The following is a 15,908-nucleotide window of genomic DNA, read 5'->3' on the forward strand; positions in this document are numbered from 1 at the left end:
AGGTTTCACAATGAGCTCACCCAAAACTCTGGCTGATTGGGACCCACACCCAGTTTCACACCTTGGCTCAGGCGATTAGAGGATCATCAGGGGGTCCTTTTGTCCCTCTGTGGGGGGAAACTCCCACTGGGTTTAAATGTGGGACTCTCCACCATTTGACCTTAGAACTGAAGAAGCTTCTCGGATGAGAGGTGAAACGTCTTCAAGCAACTTAAAGAAGTCCAGACGCTTTTCTTTGCAAGCTCCTTTGACTACGATGACCTGGATGACTGAGAACCTTCACAGACATTGTAGCTTTGTTTTATAGTATAGTTAAACTTGATTGTATCAGTTTATTTATTCTTTCCACTTAAATGAAACCAAAAAAAAGGGAATTATGTAAAACTATAATAAAAAATGTGATTGGAGTGGAGAGGTCAGCTGACTGTGTGATTAAACCTTCAGGGCTACAAGATGGATGACCTGCTGACCTCCTACATCAGCCAAATGTTGACCACCATGAACAAGCACCGGTCAGGGCGGGGCCACAGCAAGTGAACTTCTTACTGGCAGGAGGCCACTGAGCTCATCCGCCTCTTACGTCCTATTGGCCAGCACTGCAGCTGGGGGCGGACCTTTACCAGCCACCTTTGGAGGATGAGCCGCAGTCCTTCTGCTAGCACAGAAGGGTCAAAGTTCACCTGGGAGAGTTCGAATGCTAGCGGCAGCAGCGACCCCGGCGAAGGCCCCAGCAACAATTACCACTACAGCTATGATGAAGACGAGCCGTCCAGTGAGGATGACTACCTCTGAACTGTCCTTTCTGACTGCGTCACCTTAAGAAGACGCTGTCATCGTCAGGTCTGAGCCTTAAGTACACACTGCAGTGACCCTGAACTAGCACTTTATGCTAACCTGACTTCTAATTGAGCATTTTTACATATTAGCATAGCAACACGCTAATGCGCCAGACTGCTGTAAGGGGATATTTGACTGTTAACAGGGTTTGTGCAGGTTTTAGAGAGCATTAAAGCCTCTTACTTTTGCCCAATGTTTACGATATCACGTGTTTCAGATGTCACACCTGTGGGGACCCCCTGCCTCATTATAAGCTCATCAAATCCATCCATTAAAGTTCACTTGTACATGTTTAGGTCAAACTAATGGACTGACTACTCCTTTACATGTTTTAATACATACACAGATAATAAATTATTTTAGGCCATTTCTTGCTGATTCCTTTTGTTTCTTCAGCACTTTCACAAATAATTTGATGAACTCTGCAGACATCTAAATTACCCCAGAAGGAGTTAAAATGCACAGAAACATTCAGCTGAGACATGAGGCTGAAGAGTCAGAACTCATCAAACTGAGGCTGATTTTAAAAAGTAGCTCAGAGTGTAGAAAAAGATTATCTGAGATCACAAAAACCATCCAGCCTGAGAGCGTAAAAACAGCGTAGTCTTTTAAAGACTTATATTTTCTCATCTCTCACTGAGTAAATGTTTGTTCTTTGAATTACTCGATCCGTCCATCTTATCCAGATGATTAAATAGCTGTAGTTTCATATGCAGCATTAACAGGAACTTACATTTCAGTAAATTTAACATCAATGATTTTCAAACTGATATTAGACTGTATATTAATTTTTAATAAAAGGGCTAAAAAGGTCTTAAATTTAGCTGGTAACTCTGTAAATACCCTGAAACACACATTTGTCATTCGTTAGTTTCATGTGTGTAAATTAGAGCCTTACAGCAGATTTAGTGATTTTTGTTTTTTGAGCATCTTGAAATACTCAAAGTCAAAAAGTTTACGGCTTTTCTTTGATACAACACTTCCTGGAAGTCAAGGTCAGACACATTTGAGATTTTATGTTCATGTGTATCGTCTGCTCTTATTGGGTTCCAGTTCATCATTTGTTTTTAGTAGTTCTTTCCCTGACCTTAGGTCCAAACTGAGAGGAGGCCAGAGGGGTGTACTACGATGGCTTAGTGGGCCATGTCGAGCTTAAAGTCAGAGTTTCCTCTGTCATGAAAGTGGCTCTGTTTAACTGGCACAATAACCTGGTCAGGAGCAGGTTTTGTGCTCAGAGTTAAGTCACTGACTCATATTTACATCATGCTTTAAGTGCAATATGAATCCTCTGCTGTGGGAATACGTTTGATATGCAACTTGTTAAGCTGCACTTTACTACCATGACAAACTTACAGCAGCATAAACTCTGCATGGCATTGACATGTGAATCTGCATGTACTCAGCTGGTAATACAGGAAATGTTTTTATAAGTGCTCCTCATTTACAGTTTAGTCTGCTTTACACTGCTGCAATTGCAGCATCTAGAACCCAGAACACACACTAAGATTATTCAAGTATTTCACTGTTTAAATGTGTCCAGTTTAAGGTTTCAGAGCTCTGATGTGCAGCCGTCAGGTTAGAAATAATCAGCAGCGCAGAGTGCGCTTGGCTTGAATTAAAATATTCAAATTTGTACCACTATTTTTATCATCTGTGACTTTAAAGTAGGTGTCACTCACGGGGATCATTTTCTGTGGATAAAGTCACATGACGTGACTTTGGTTTCAGGTTTTTCTTTGTCCAGCTGACACAAAGAAAACCTGGCTGTGGTGAACGTCCTTCGTAGCACACCTCTGAGCTTATTTAAAACTTTTGTTGTTTTTGTGACACTAAATTGACCTGTAACATGTTTTTAATCTTTAGGTTAATGACTTCAGTGTGTCACAGTTTAATACAGGGGATTATTTTAATACTCATGGTTTATGTTTACACTTTTTATTTCTTTACAACTGTTCAGTTTTACATTTTTGCCTGTATTGCGTCATTTCTGTGAGAGCTGCTGCTTCTTCCTGTATGAGGCTTTTACATTCTAGTTTGTAAAAATGTTCTCAAAGGTCACTTGTTAGCTGGTTATGGGGTTTCCAGCTGAATCTCAGTTTTCCTAATATGGATGAGTTCTATCTTTTGAACTGGAATTGACCTAATCAGGATCAAAGCCAATACTGTCCTGATGAGTAATGTGGACCCTGAGTTAAAACAAACTACCATCAGTCACGTCACTTTTTCCTGCCTTTAAAACAGGCTTGGTCAACTCCAGTCCTCGAGGGCCGGTGTCCTGCAGGTTTTAGATCTCACTCTGGGTCTACACACCTGAATCAAATGATTAATTCATTACCAGGCCTCTGGAGAACTGCAAGGTATGTCGAGAAGGTAATTTAACTATTTAAATCGGGTGTATTGAATCAAGGACACATCTAAAACCTGCAGGCCACTGGCCCTTGAGACCTAGAGTTCCCCCGCCCCTGGTTTAAAGTAAACTTTGCCTACCTACTTGTAAGTCTTTAAATCTTTATTATCCAGCGAATGAGAAATTTGGATGTTACACAGCCCTTATAGCAAGGGGGATATAAAAATATAGAAGGAAGACACAAAGTAAATGTCCTCTCCTGCTAAAACATGCTGTTAAAAACGCTGATATTTTCACTGTTACATAAATCTTAAATACACACTTTGACCTGTAAAGGTCGCCATTACTCTGGTTATACGCCACGGCAATCATCATCATTTTTGATGTTTACGAGGTACAAAGAAAAACCACACTTGCTGATTTCTGTTGGAACTCCCAGTTAAAGTAAAATAAGAGTACATTTGGAAGTTGCAAACTATGGATATTAAGTTCGAGTTCCCTTTTAATACATATTAAAGGTTTTAGATGCAAAATCCATTTAGACCTGTACTCAGGCATTCAAGTAAAATTTGTCCAAAGTATTAGCAAATCATTACTGAGTAACTATAGATTAGCTCATGAAAGTCCTATTAATGAGAACTAATGAATTTAACAGAAGCAAACGCGTAGCTCCATATCAAGGCTGAGCTCCTGGAAATGTACAGCGACTCAGTTTCACTGTTCACTGTTCTTGCAGGTACAGATGCTAAGTCAGATATCAATTAAAAATACTACAATAAAGGTCTCATGGTTCAGTTTTTGACTTTCGTTTGTGTAATAAATTTATGTCGAAGCTGCTGGTGTCTCAGACTTGAGTGTCCGGTGGCGTCGGTCTGGTGGTGCAGGGGCTCGGTGTGAGTCGCTAAGTTTGATATTTTAACCTAAACTATGATCCACTAAATCTAACTGAACAGAAGGTAAAGGTAATAAAAATGATCTGCATGTTTATCATAAAGTTGCAACAAACCTATCCACAATCAGTAAACACTGTTGATAGTTAACCTTTTTATAGTTATTTGCTCTGAATTTACAATTTATTAAGGTTTACATGATAATTGTGTTTTTGTTGTGTTTGAAATTCCAGCCTGGTTCTTTTTTTAACCTCATTACGTCGACCTGTTGAACCCTTCATTCTTCTGGTAACCAGCTCTGGGCTTTTGTCTGTATAATAAACTGGTGTTTGTAACTGTGCCAATCAGCCCATTTGATACATTCGCGTTTGAAGTTTTTGCCTTTTGTGTTTCTGTTTTCAGAGTATTAGTCTGTGTTTTGACTCTGATTGTGTAACTCATCATCCTGACTTCCTGTAGTGTTTCTGTAACGTGTGCTCTCACTTTTGTACAAAGCACTCAGTAAATTTGGATTCAACTTAATTTCACTACTGTAATATTCAAAACAAGTATGATCAGTCAAACGTCTGAAATACTAAAAGATTAAAATGTCTTACTAAAGTTGGATTTCTGGTCTACTGCTACTTTGTACTGCGTGTCTGTAAAATTCAAGAATCAAACCTTCTGTTTGTAATGTTTAATACCAGGTGACGGCAGCATTTCATCAGATAAGTTACAGTAAAGCAAAATAATTTCCTTTAAAATAAAATATTGCAGGTCAGAACAGCACAATGTAAAAAAACCAGAACATATTTAACATTTTGAAAGATTAGCATCTGAACTATGATACTAGTTTTATAATATTACATTATATCACAGATCACTTCTCAGCACCAAGTGTGAAGCTCATTATTCAAAAACAACACTAAGCGATACATAAGATTTGATGCTCTCGCTCTTTTCAGTGACTTTTATCAGAGGTCCCACTTTGCCTGTAAATGTCTCTTACATCCGTAACATTAAAAGATGAGTCACATTTAAAGAGCAGCCAATGAACAGAACCTCGGTGTGCAGACAGGACCCCTCCAGGATCGACGAACCAAACAACTAACAGACAGCCTCAGTTGTACCCGCTTAAAAATGTTTGCACTCCTGCAGGAATGAAGACAGCAAAGCAGAGACGCTGCACTGACTACGAAACGAAATCTTTCCAAGCACCAGATAATCCAGATCATCAGTCTTTATTAAAGGTGGCCTGTTTTGGACGGTTTAACCCCTCAACCCGGAGAGGCCTGAAGTCTCAGTGAGTCTTAAACTTTATCACCTAAAGTATCAAACAGGATGCCTGAATTCATTTTGTAGTTTTGGCTGGACAGTTCTCATCTTTCAGGAACCATTTGGATTTTGTCTCTAGCATAAACTGTAAGAGTTGCTTGTAAAACGGGCCCACTGCTGGGCCAAAGTGCGACGACCCGACTGCCTGCTGATGGCACTGTGTGCCCAGCTGCTTGTTGACTTTTTTCTTAACTGAAAAACTGGCATAAAAGGGGGTTTCTCAAACACATGCCGACTTAAACACGTCTGTCCGCCCATTATTGGTGGTAACAATCGATTTTTTTAAAACCCATTAATGATTAGTGGATAATTATTTCTGTATGAAGAATCCGGGTCTCGTCATAAATGCTATAACCAGCAAAGCACCGTAAGACGAATAGGATGGACTGGATTTTCAGGCATCAATCGCACAAAGCTACTCTCGTAGCTTTCTTTGGTCAAAAGTCACAAAATATCAACTACGTTTTTATGATTGAGTAGATTTTATTTGCAATTAGCATGTTGATAAACGTATTACACAGATTTCTTTGATGCTGTTTGTTTGCTGCCTGTCCTGTGAAATTCCAGCAGTTCCTCTGGATGCTCGAGTATTACTCTCAACTAAAAACGGCTGTTTACAGAAACTAGTTAAAACATCAAGCTTACACAGCAGATCAGCCACTGTCAAACACCAACTACACATTCAGATTACAGTGCATCGTGACTGTTTGAGCTCTAATCATTCGGAGGTCTTGTGTCTCCCTGCCCTCTGCTGGACCAAACCCAGCCCTCTGTGGGCCCAACATGGGAGTCCAGTGTGGTGCAGAACAGGGAAAGCTGCAAGTCTGCTCGAGAGCAGCTCCAAGTTTCCAACAAAATCATTTATTCAAATCTATGAATTGATTAAAATTGGAGAAATTTGGCACAAAACCCTCTTTTGAAAACTACCGTTTGAATTTGCTAAGGACACCTGGTGTCAGACTTCAACTGCCTCGTTGCATATATAAGTGGTAGATTTCAGCTGTCCTGTTTAATTCTGACTTTTTTGAAGATTTTTGGAGGAGAGTACTTAAATGAATTATCATTTACTGAAGTCTGCAGCTGGGAATTTACTGAAAACTGTGCAGATTTTAACACTATAGGAAAATAATGACAGCTGCCGCGTTACCCTCAACCTCTCAGAAGATGCACCCGTGGTAACAATGTTGCTTCGTTCTCCTCCATTCACAAACTGTGTCCATGCCACCGGCCTGCCCGGCAGGGTGACGATAACGTCCCATCAGGCTTTTACTGCTGAGGGGTACAAAGTCTTATTTTGTGCCTTAATTAAGACACGAGACACTTAATTTACTTCTCATTATCAGTGTTACGACCCTGATTAGGGGACAGGAGGGGAGTAACATACAAGATTGGTCAAAGCTAACAAAACTGTCTCTGTCCTGTTGCTCTTCACCCTGAATGTTTAGAGCTGAGCCTGCAGACACTGACATAAAGCACTGCAGACGGGAGTTGGCAAATAAAGGATGGATAAAAGCACTGGAGGTACAAAAAAAGAAAAAAAACAGCAGCAAATTACTTTTTACGCCAAGTCGACAGGTTTCCAGTGTTTTGTTTTTACTCACATTTCCACACAGAAATTGGTCCATTAAACATGTGCTTGTAGCAAAGACTGCACTTTTAGCATAATGAGTCACCATTGGAGAATTTTTAGAAACTATTTTGTATTTTCTAAATAAGAATCCGGCACATTTACGTATGATGTGCGATCAAAGTGATGAAAAACAAATCCGCTTACAGCAGTGTGTAGCCAGGAAATACTGGGTATATATTTGAAGACAACGCTGATACTGCACTTATCACCTCATTAAAGTAGTCTGGTTTCTCTGACACTGATACCACACTTGGCACTGATGAGACACCAAAATAAAATTACCAGCAGCAAGTTTAAAAAAAAAAAAAACCCCCGCGTGTCGGGCAGTTTGTGCCGCTGGCACGTTTTACTAACAAACAGACTTTTCTTGCAGTCAGTATTCTCACATCAAAGAAAGTCCACAAGGCTGCTGAAAGGAGAGGCAATGAGGGAGGCAGTGTGACTAAAATAGAGCCATGCGGACGGTTAAAAGGATTTAGGAGCTTAGATTTAGATTCAGCCCCCACTTTACTCAACACAACACCATAAACAAGTTTGTTCTTGGTGGCTCTGCAGCGCCTGCTCCACAATAACCCCCAACATCAGGTCTGTTTAACCATGTGATCACCTAACCTGGAAGAGGTGCGACTCTGTTCATTTGAATTGCTTCAGTCAAGCCACTAAACTTATAAACCTCTCTGCATTGCAAGAGGGGTTTTCAAAAGCTTGTGAGAGTGATTGTTTTGACAAACTGAAGCAGACTTGGGTTTGAATCTGAGTGAAGAGCAGTGGTGGGGAATATACACAGTCAGCTGCAGACATCACAGAGCGGTGTTCATTCATAATGTCTCTGAAGTCTGCTCAAAGTCTGCCCAACCGCCCCCGCAGGCCTCCACACGGAGACTCCTGCTTTATATCAGATAAGAAAATTTACATCACCTGGACCAAAGTGGACCCCAGCAAACTGATGGATCCATAAACTGTAAAAGACTTAAAACACACACACACACACACACACACACACACACACACACACAGCAAAGATGAAGGGCTGTGAGTGGCACGTTGACCCAATCACATTCAAAACCAGTACAGGTAAAAAGCCAATGAGAGTCCTTGATCTACAAAACTAACTTCACACCTGGTACCATCCACCGCCAGGTGTGTTTGACACGGTGACAGAGCGACTGAAATAAGATAAAACAAAAGCTGATTGGATGCAGACAAACTGAATGTTTAGTTTGTCACCATCATTACATTTTGCAGATTCCTTGTAAACCTCTGCAGGCTGACAGCAGCCGCCGTCTCTCTCGAGCAGTGATGCCTGCAGCATGCAGGGGGAGCCTACAGTAGGACGTTTAAACCACTACATTTATCTTAAAGCTCTAGTTATTAATTGCAGGTTTAGACTATTACTATAAAAAAATAAACCTACTGATTAATTATGCTATAGTACTTCTAGATTAAGCTAACCAGCAATATATAGAGATATATGTATATATAAACTAATTTAAATGACTTTTTCCCCACGGTGGTAAAACAGATCTGACCCTGGGAAAAATGTCATGTTGGACATACAGCCAAAAATCTGCATACTTTTTGGAAACTTAATATTACATTCACTTTAGTACACAGATGAACTGTACCCTTCCCGAGCCTTTGGTTTACATTCTTTCTGTCAGTCCAACAGTGTCGAGTTCACACACTGAATCTAGCAATTCAGACACACAAATGATCATTTAAGACATGGTTTAAGGTTTTTGTCTGATGCACCTGATGTCTGTACAGCTGAAAATGAAAAAGCACAGCTCATATGTAAGAGTCCATTTCATTTCTTCTGTGTTTACAGTTTATCACAGAGCGTCTCTGATCAACATTCGGTCCTTCATCAGCGAGCAGACGCACAAAGGTGACTGATGGATCACTGCAGCTGCAGACGTTCATTATTTTGTTCGTTCACCGTGCCGAATGACCAGAAATGAAAACGTCCTCATCCTCTGGTCTCGTCTTTAACTGTCCTCACTTTGAGGAATTTAATGGCATCATGAGATTACAGTATGGAAACGGACACCCCAGGGCGCGTGTCCACAGTCCATTTGCTTCATCTCTGATGGGAAATGAATGAAGGCTTTTTATTTCCAGCTGTTCGTCTTCCACAGGCGGCCCACCCACAGACCGAGAGGATGACAGATGGAGAATAGAGTGTGCCGTCTACTTTCTGCTCTCTCTGTCATGACTTCCAAACATTTTTAGTTTTCATTTGTTTGTTAAAAGGTGGTGTCACAAATTTCTGTGCACTGCTCGGAGTTTTCCATCAAAATGTGAAGACAAATGCTGTGTTGGCTGCTCACACTGTCAAGTCCCATCAATCCACATCGATTTTGTGGGTGTTAAACTGATGCTAAGTAATAGACTGACTATTATAAGCAACAATAATTAAATAACAAAAGCTTAAGATCAGAGAGTTTGACAGGCCTTCATCACACTCTCAACAAGGACTTTTTCCATCTCTTATCTGTCCTTTCCTGACTTGCACCTTCCTTTTTTAATCTCCCTCCCTCTCACTCCTCTGTGATGGTGGGCAGGTGAGGGGTGCTGGGTGAAGTAGGCATGCTCCGTAAATCAGGCCGGACAGTGACGCTGGAGATGGACCAAACATCGCTGAGCTCTGCAAAACAGAAAAACCCAAACAGTGTTCAGTGAGTTCACGACAACAGTTTATACTGTCACATGGTGTCAGCATGGTGGGAATTAATACAAAGGTGAAACTGGAGGTCAGAGGACTTAAGGAAAGAAGGAAGGACAGCATAAATGACGGGGTACACTACTGAGGTAAGTGCATGATACACAAGCACAAATCCTGCAGATCATTATTTTCCAATTTGTAATTATTGTACAGCAGCGGGTCTCAAACAGCGTGCTGTGACACAAACTCCAATATTCTGGCAAATCACATATTACTGCCATATGCAGCTGCACAATGAGTAATAAATTACTTTTTTCTTATTTCCAGTCCTTTCAGTAGGAAGTCATTTACTGCAGAACATAAAGTCACAAAACAAAATTCTTTCAAAGGGAACCACATCCTGTTTGGGCCGTTTCAGTGTCACACATTAAAAACTCCAGAGTGTGATGAGGGGATGGAGGAGATGTGCTCGTGGAACTTTTTGCGAAGAAAATAAATTTTGTGTCACATCATGAAGAGTCTTCATCTGACAGTGAAGTCAAAAGAACTGCTGATGTGACAAATGGTAGTGAGGATCTTTTTCAGATATAACTACCACCTAAAAAACGCTAATGCTTCAAATTATCCTTATTGTGACCACCTCGGCAGTCTGCAATGTCAGCGAGGACGGAGAGAGCAAACAACTTCTGTTTCAGACTGACACTGTCAGTGAAAGATCGTTATCATAAGAGCTGGGTGTCCAGATATGACCGAGCCATTGTCAACATTTTTTTAAACTGACAAGTCCACAGTGTGCAAACGTAAAGGCACTAGATCAGGTGTAAACGGAGATCAGAGGCACCGCCCCTCCAAAAAAGACTGTAGTCTAACATCCTGAGGTGTTTGAGGGAGAACAGAACAGAGGCGATGTTTATTCCTCCTCTTCCACCCTTTTCACCAGCTCTGCCTCAGTGAAACTTCAGGCACTTCCTTAGAATAAAAACCAAAATTGAATGAGTGCTGTTTTAACGTGGCAGCGCTCACAGAGAAGGACTGAATCTGCAGAGTGATCTAAAAACAGCAGCTGCACTGAAACAGTTCGGAGGTAAATGTAAATGGCCTGTATTTATATAGCGCTTTACTAGTCCCTAAGGACCCCAAAGCACTTTACATATCCAGTCATCCACCCATTCACACACACATTCACACACTGGTGATGGCAAGCTACATTGTAGCCACAGCCACCCTGGGGCGCACTGACAGAGGCGAGGCTGCCGGACACTGGCGCCACCGGGCCCTCTGACCACCACCAGTAGGCAACGGGTGAAGTGTCTCGCCCAAGGATACAACGACCGAGACTGTCCAAGCCGGGGCTCGAACCGGCAACCTTCCGATTACAAGGCGAACTCCCAACTCTTGAGCCACGATCGCCACGACAAGATGATCTTGAACTGTCTTTTTAATTTTAAGGGGCTATGTTCTTGAACTTTTTAAAAACTTTCATAACAGCTAATGATCTTTGTAGTTTCACAGAGTTTCATATGATTTCCATGGATGATGGAAAGCAGTTTTTCAGCAGGAAACACAGAAAGATGCACATTAAAAACAGGGTTCATGACTCATACAAGGTTCTTGGAGGGACGACATGCAGGGCTGACATGCGGGGGGTCATGGGTTGAAGACCAGGGGGAGGGAGACAAGGGCTCCAGGAGGAGGGTCAGAGTGAAGAGCGCTCCAGCGAACACAGATGATCTCGGCGGAGTCTGACACACATGACACATACGACACACAGCAGGAGATCACTGCATGCACAGATGTTTTCATGAAATAGCTACAGTCTTGGTGGCTAGCCTGCTACATAAGAAGCTACAACAGCACTGTGTGGGTGACTATTTCAGCCGTTAAGCACGATCACTGAACAAAGTGAAGGCTGTGAGACTATCACTACTGGCAGAAATCTGAGTGTTTTCCTCACATTTCTGACCGTTCACCAACCAAATATGAGTATGACGTGTAAATCAATGAAATACCAAATTAAATTTTTTTTAAAAAGGACAACCTAATTTTATGACAACATCACCAAACATTTAATTTCCATGTAGTAAAAACCCCTGAATATGTAACACAGTCTTCAATGAATGCAGACTAGCAGCACCTTTAAAGTCTAAGCTAAACCTCAGCCGGGATGAAAGTGACACAGATGTTTACATCTGTTTTCATCAGTTTGTCTTGTCTAGTTGCAGATTCACCAATCATGCAGAACTTTGACCTTTGAACCTTAACGTTCACTCACAGAGTCACACAATAATGGAAGCATCAGGGGAAATAAAGCGTTCAGTATTTGCCCAAGGACACTTCAACGTATCACAGAAAACAGGTAATATCAGCCATGACGGGGACAAAGCATGACAAAGTTACTGGAACACGTGTGTAATCTGCTGAAAGTTGATGTTTCACATTTATCCAGCACTGTGTACAAGAAAAACGTTGTTATACCTGTCCTGAACTTGCTGTATGGTCCATTCTCGTGAGTCTGCCGGCTGCCGGACCAGAAGGGCAGGCCTCGCTCTCTCCACCTGTCACACACACACCGCAAACAGAGATCAGAGCAGCAGAGCGTAACCTGGTGTGCTGCTGTGTTTACCACTGTGCTTTGAGGCTGCTGCGTGTAGCAGCTTTGATGTGTACACATGTGAGAGGAGGTCTGGGCGAGCCTCAACTGAAGCCCGCCTATACAAAGAGTGAAGGAAGGAGCAGATGATGAAAGGGGCAACGCAGAAAAAAAAAGTACAAATAAAACCACAGAGGATTTTCTTTGTGGTGAAGAGCATCGTCTGTGTGACAGGAAAGACTCCAACTCTCTTCATATCCTCAGTCTAAGGGCTGCTATTTATAGTCACAAATAGCTAACCTGAAAAAGCTGTGCTTGAGTTCAGATCTAAATTAACCCCTCGTGATCTCGCTGTGAACACAATCTCATGACAAATTCAGTTTGAGTTGATAAAACAAATCGTGGCTGAATATTTGAAAGCACAAAAAAGGCAGCTTCTTTAGATAAAAAGGAGCATTTATCATTATTAATGCTGTTCTTAGTAGCTCATTACTTCGTAATGTATGACTAGACAGATAATCAAAGTTAATAAATCTTTAAATGAAACTGACATCTTACATCAAGAGAAAACCCGCCGAGCGTCACATACTGTGAAATGTGTGCAAATATCAATAAATATAATCAATGTGGCTTTATTGTCATTTTTATAATATTTTAAAAATATTATACTTGAAGATAATTATTATTTGAAGAAGAGATTAAAGTAAATAATTAGACGCAGAATATTAAAACATAATTTTAGGATCTCTTGAAGCTGAACGAAAAAATATTCCGATATTATTTTTGTGTGAAGAAACAAAATGTTTGCTTCCACAAAAGTGAGCCACACCGACTCAGCCCAGCACAGCTTATGCACAGGTTATGGTTAGGTTTAGGGTTAGGCATTCATTTTTAATGGTTAGGGTTAGGGAAACCATTAATATGTCAATGAAGGTCCTCACTAAGATAGCTGAACGGGCTCGTGTGTGTGTGTGTGTGTGTGTGTTTGTGTGTGTGTGTGTTCCTACCAGTGGAATATGAAAATTGCAGTGATGAGGAAGGCTGACACCACATCAGTAAGAATCCACATCAGACTATATTCCTCTGGGGTCTAGAGAGACACAATAAAAGGATTTATTACATTTATTAAACAAAGAGTTCTGAGATTTGTTGGGTCACAGATGGAGGAGACTGAGCATTAATACGATTATTCAACACAGTGATGGTAAACGGACTGAACACTCTTATTAAAATAATAATTACACTGGAGCTGGAGCAGGAGAGAAGGTTTATGTAATCAAATGCTCACAGGTACAATCTCCAAACACACACGACACCTGCTGCACAAGCTTCAGTGGATAACAACAAATTTTAGACGTTTTTAGTGAATTACTCAGAGCCTTACCTGAAGCTTGCTGACACAAGCCTAAAAACTGTTTTCATCAGGCATAATGGAAGGTAATTATCTGAAACTAAGGAGAGGGACCACAGCTCAGACACTTCCCTTCTGCTTCTCTGTCATTAGCACATGGGGATCTGTCTCCTCGGGAGCTGCTGCCAGTCCCCTCACAGGCCAAACCGCAGCCTCAGTTCATCCTTACACAATCTGCCATTATCTTCTACAAATGCTTTCATATCTAACAGAGTATGTGGTGCCAGCTTGTGAATAACTCTTTAATGAAGCATGAAATATATTACATGTAAATGCTTGTAACCAATCCTATTACTTTTAACAGTTTCTAAGTTCTAAGAGCCTTCTGGTTTCTTTAACCTCCTAAGACCCAAACTCTTTCACGGCATGCATTTTTAATTTATCTTTTCTATTTGGGCTGATTGGGACCCGATGAATGGAAAAACAAAGAATTATCTTTTTACCTTATTTTGCTCTACAAGGGTCTGACATCCACATATGAGTACATTCATTTTAAATTTCGATAGAACAGTGGTAGTATAATGTCCTCGTAAGTGGATATCAGTAGGGATGGGTACCGTATCCGGTGCCATGATGGCACTGGTTCTGACATAAACGGTAGTAACCAGACCAAAAAGCAGCGCACATTTCGGTGCTTTTTTTCTTGAGATGTCATACACTTTGGATTCTAGCCAATCATTTTACCTTTCCAAGGATAGTAGGCGGGCCTAGGTACATACGTTCTTTTAGGGCAGAGCTACAGATTAAAAATGCCCAAGGCCAAGCGGTCAAAAGTCTGGCTGTACTTCACAGCAAAAGATGCAAACTCAGCTGCCTGCAACAAGTGGTTTAAGCTGATACTGTGATACTGTCAAAGGAGGCAACACCTCAAATCCGATGAAATACCTGGCGACGCATAGCGTTTTTTTAAAAGCCGAGAAATGCACCCGTATTTGATAGCTTGCTGCCAGACCTCACAGCGAGCACATCTACTGCGGGTGGGTTGCCTGTTATCGGACCCAGAGTTAGCAACAGCCCCCAAGAACCTGAAGAGGAGAGTCCTGGCCCCTAGCCCTGCCAGTGTAGCAGAAATGATGACGGATGATGATGCAGCAGCAGCCGTTCTTCTCTGGGTGAGTAGCTTAATGTTGTTCGTGTGTAATTTATTTTATTTATTAAATTAATGCATGTAAGGTGAACTAGCAAACACCGTCGTAGTTACATGCGGCCGTCTTCTTGTTTGATGGCAGATACTCCCTTCACCCTGGCCAAAAAGACTAAAATGACCAAAGAAAAAGTGGAAAACAGCTGAACATGAGAGGTTTAGGACAAGTTTTGTGTTTTTTCCATTGTTTAAGCACTGCTTCCAGCCAAGAGTGATACCATATATGCCCTATAGCTGCAGAAAAGGCTAACATTGCTATCTTTTTACAAAAAAACAAACAAAAAACAAACAAACAGCTGAACATGAGAGGTTTTTGGACAAAGTTTGTGTTCTCCATTCTTTAAGCACCGGCACCGTTTCAAAACTACCGGTTTGGCACCGGTATCAGATAAAACCTAAACGATACCCATCCCTAGATATCAGGCCCTTGTAGAGCAAAATGTAGTATTTTGGCCTAGACAACCAACATTTGATGTCCACATATGTGGACGCCAGGTCCTAGGAGGTTAATAAAGTCTAATATGACTGTCTCATAAAAGAATTGGAGGTTTGAATCTGCTCACCATCAGGAACAGCGGCTTGTTGATGTTGGACAGGATGTGGATGGAGTTGGTGGTCACGGACTGCGCTCCAGCACACCAGGCCAGTGTGTAGAGCCAAGGCTGGCTGATCACATACAGGTTAGTGCTGATGTTCACTGACTGGTACTTTCTGGGGGGGGGGGGAGAGAGAGAGAGAGATGCAGTTTAGCATGCCAGGCCTTCTCTGACAAAGAGACATCGCCTGGATGGGAGCGCATGCTGCTCTGAAACCTGTTAGCATTGATCGGGCTTTTCCAAATGTGCAAGCTGCCAATTCCATCTGCACTAATGCACGCTCATACCAACAAAGACGTGGGCTTCTGAGGGATTAACTTTTCCACACATTTGCAGCCTTAAATTTAATGAAAGACTGTTACTGATGAAAAAGAAAGCTGTTAAGTTTAACTCTGGTATTCATACATTCTACTGCAGTTTTTCCAGTGAGTCAGTGGCCTGTAAAAGACTTGTAAAAGTTTGACCGCATGCTTTATGCTCTGAT

The 15,908-nt window shown here is 41.4% G+C and overlaps 2 protein-coding genes across 6 annotated transcripts in view; one reads left to right on the forward strand and one right to left on the reverse strand.

Moving 5' to 3' along the window:
• Positions 1-4,680, forward strand: part of myo7aa (myosin VIIAa) — a 59,311-nt gene extending 54,631 nt beyond the window's left edge. For both annotated transcript variants that reach the window (XM_080289347.1, XM_080289348.1), the window contains one exon: positions 445-4,680. In XM_080289347.1, the coding sequence (XP_080145473.1) occupies positions 445-537 (93 nt within the window). In that variant the 3' untranslated portion in view covers positions 538-4,680. The remainder of the gene's footprint in view (positions 1-444) is intronic.
• Positions 4,681-4,735: 55 nt separating this feature from the next.
• The window catches only part of LOC113036142 (glycerophosphodiester phosphodiesterase domain-containing protein 5-like), a 42,580-nt gene continuing 31,407 nt past the window's right edge, over positions 4,736-15,908 (reverse strand). For 3 of the 4 annotated variants that reach the window (XM_026192260.2, XM_026192258.2, XM_080289349.1), the window contains 4 exons: positions 15,392-15,539; positions 13,281-13,363; positions 12,159-12,238; positions 4,736-9,665 (listed from right to left, as the gene is read on the reverse strand). In XM_026192260.2, coding sequence (XP_026048045.2) covers positions 9,559-9,665; positions 12,159-12,238; positions 13,281-13,363; positions 15,392-15,539 — 418 coding nt within the window. In that variant the 3' untranslated portion in view covers positions 4,736-9,558. Of the gene's footprint in view, positions 9,666-11,287; positions 11,426-12,158; positions 12,239-13,280; positions 13,364-15,391; positions 15,540-15,908 lie in introns of all 4 variants that reach the window. The other variant, XM_026192259.2, reaches the window with a different exon arrangement.

This window comes from Astatotilapia calliptera, chromosome 14 (assembly GCF_964374335.1).
Source record: "Astatotilapia calliptera chromosome 14, fAstCal68.1, whole genome shotgun sequence".
Lineage (NCBI taxonomy): Eukaryota > Metazoa > Chordata > Actinopteri > Cichliformes > Cichlidae > Astatotilapia > Astatotilapia calliptera.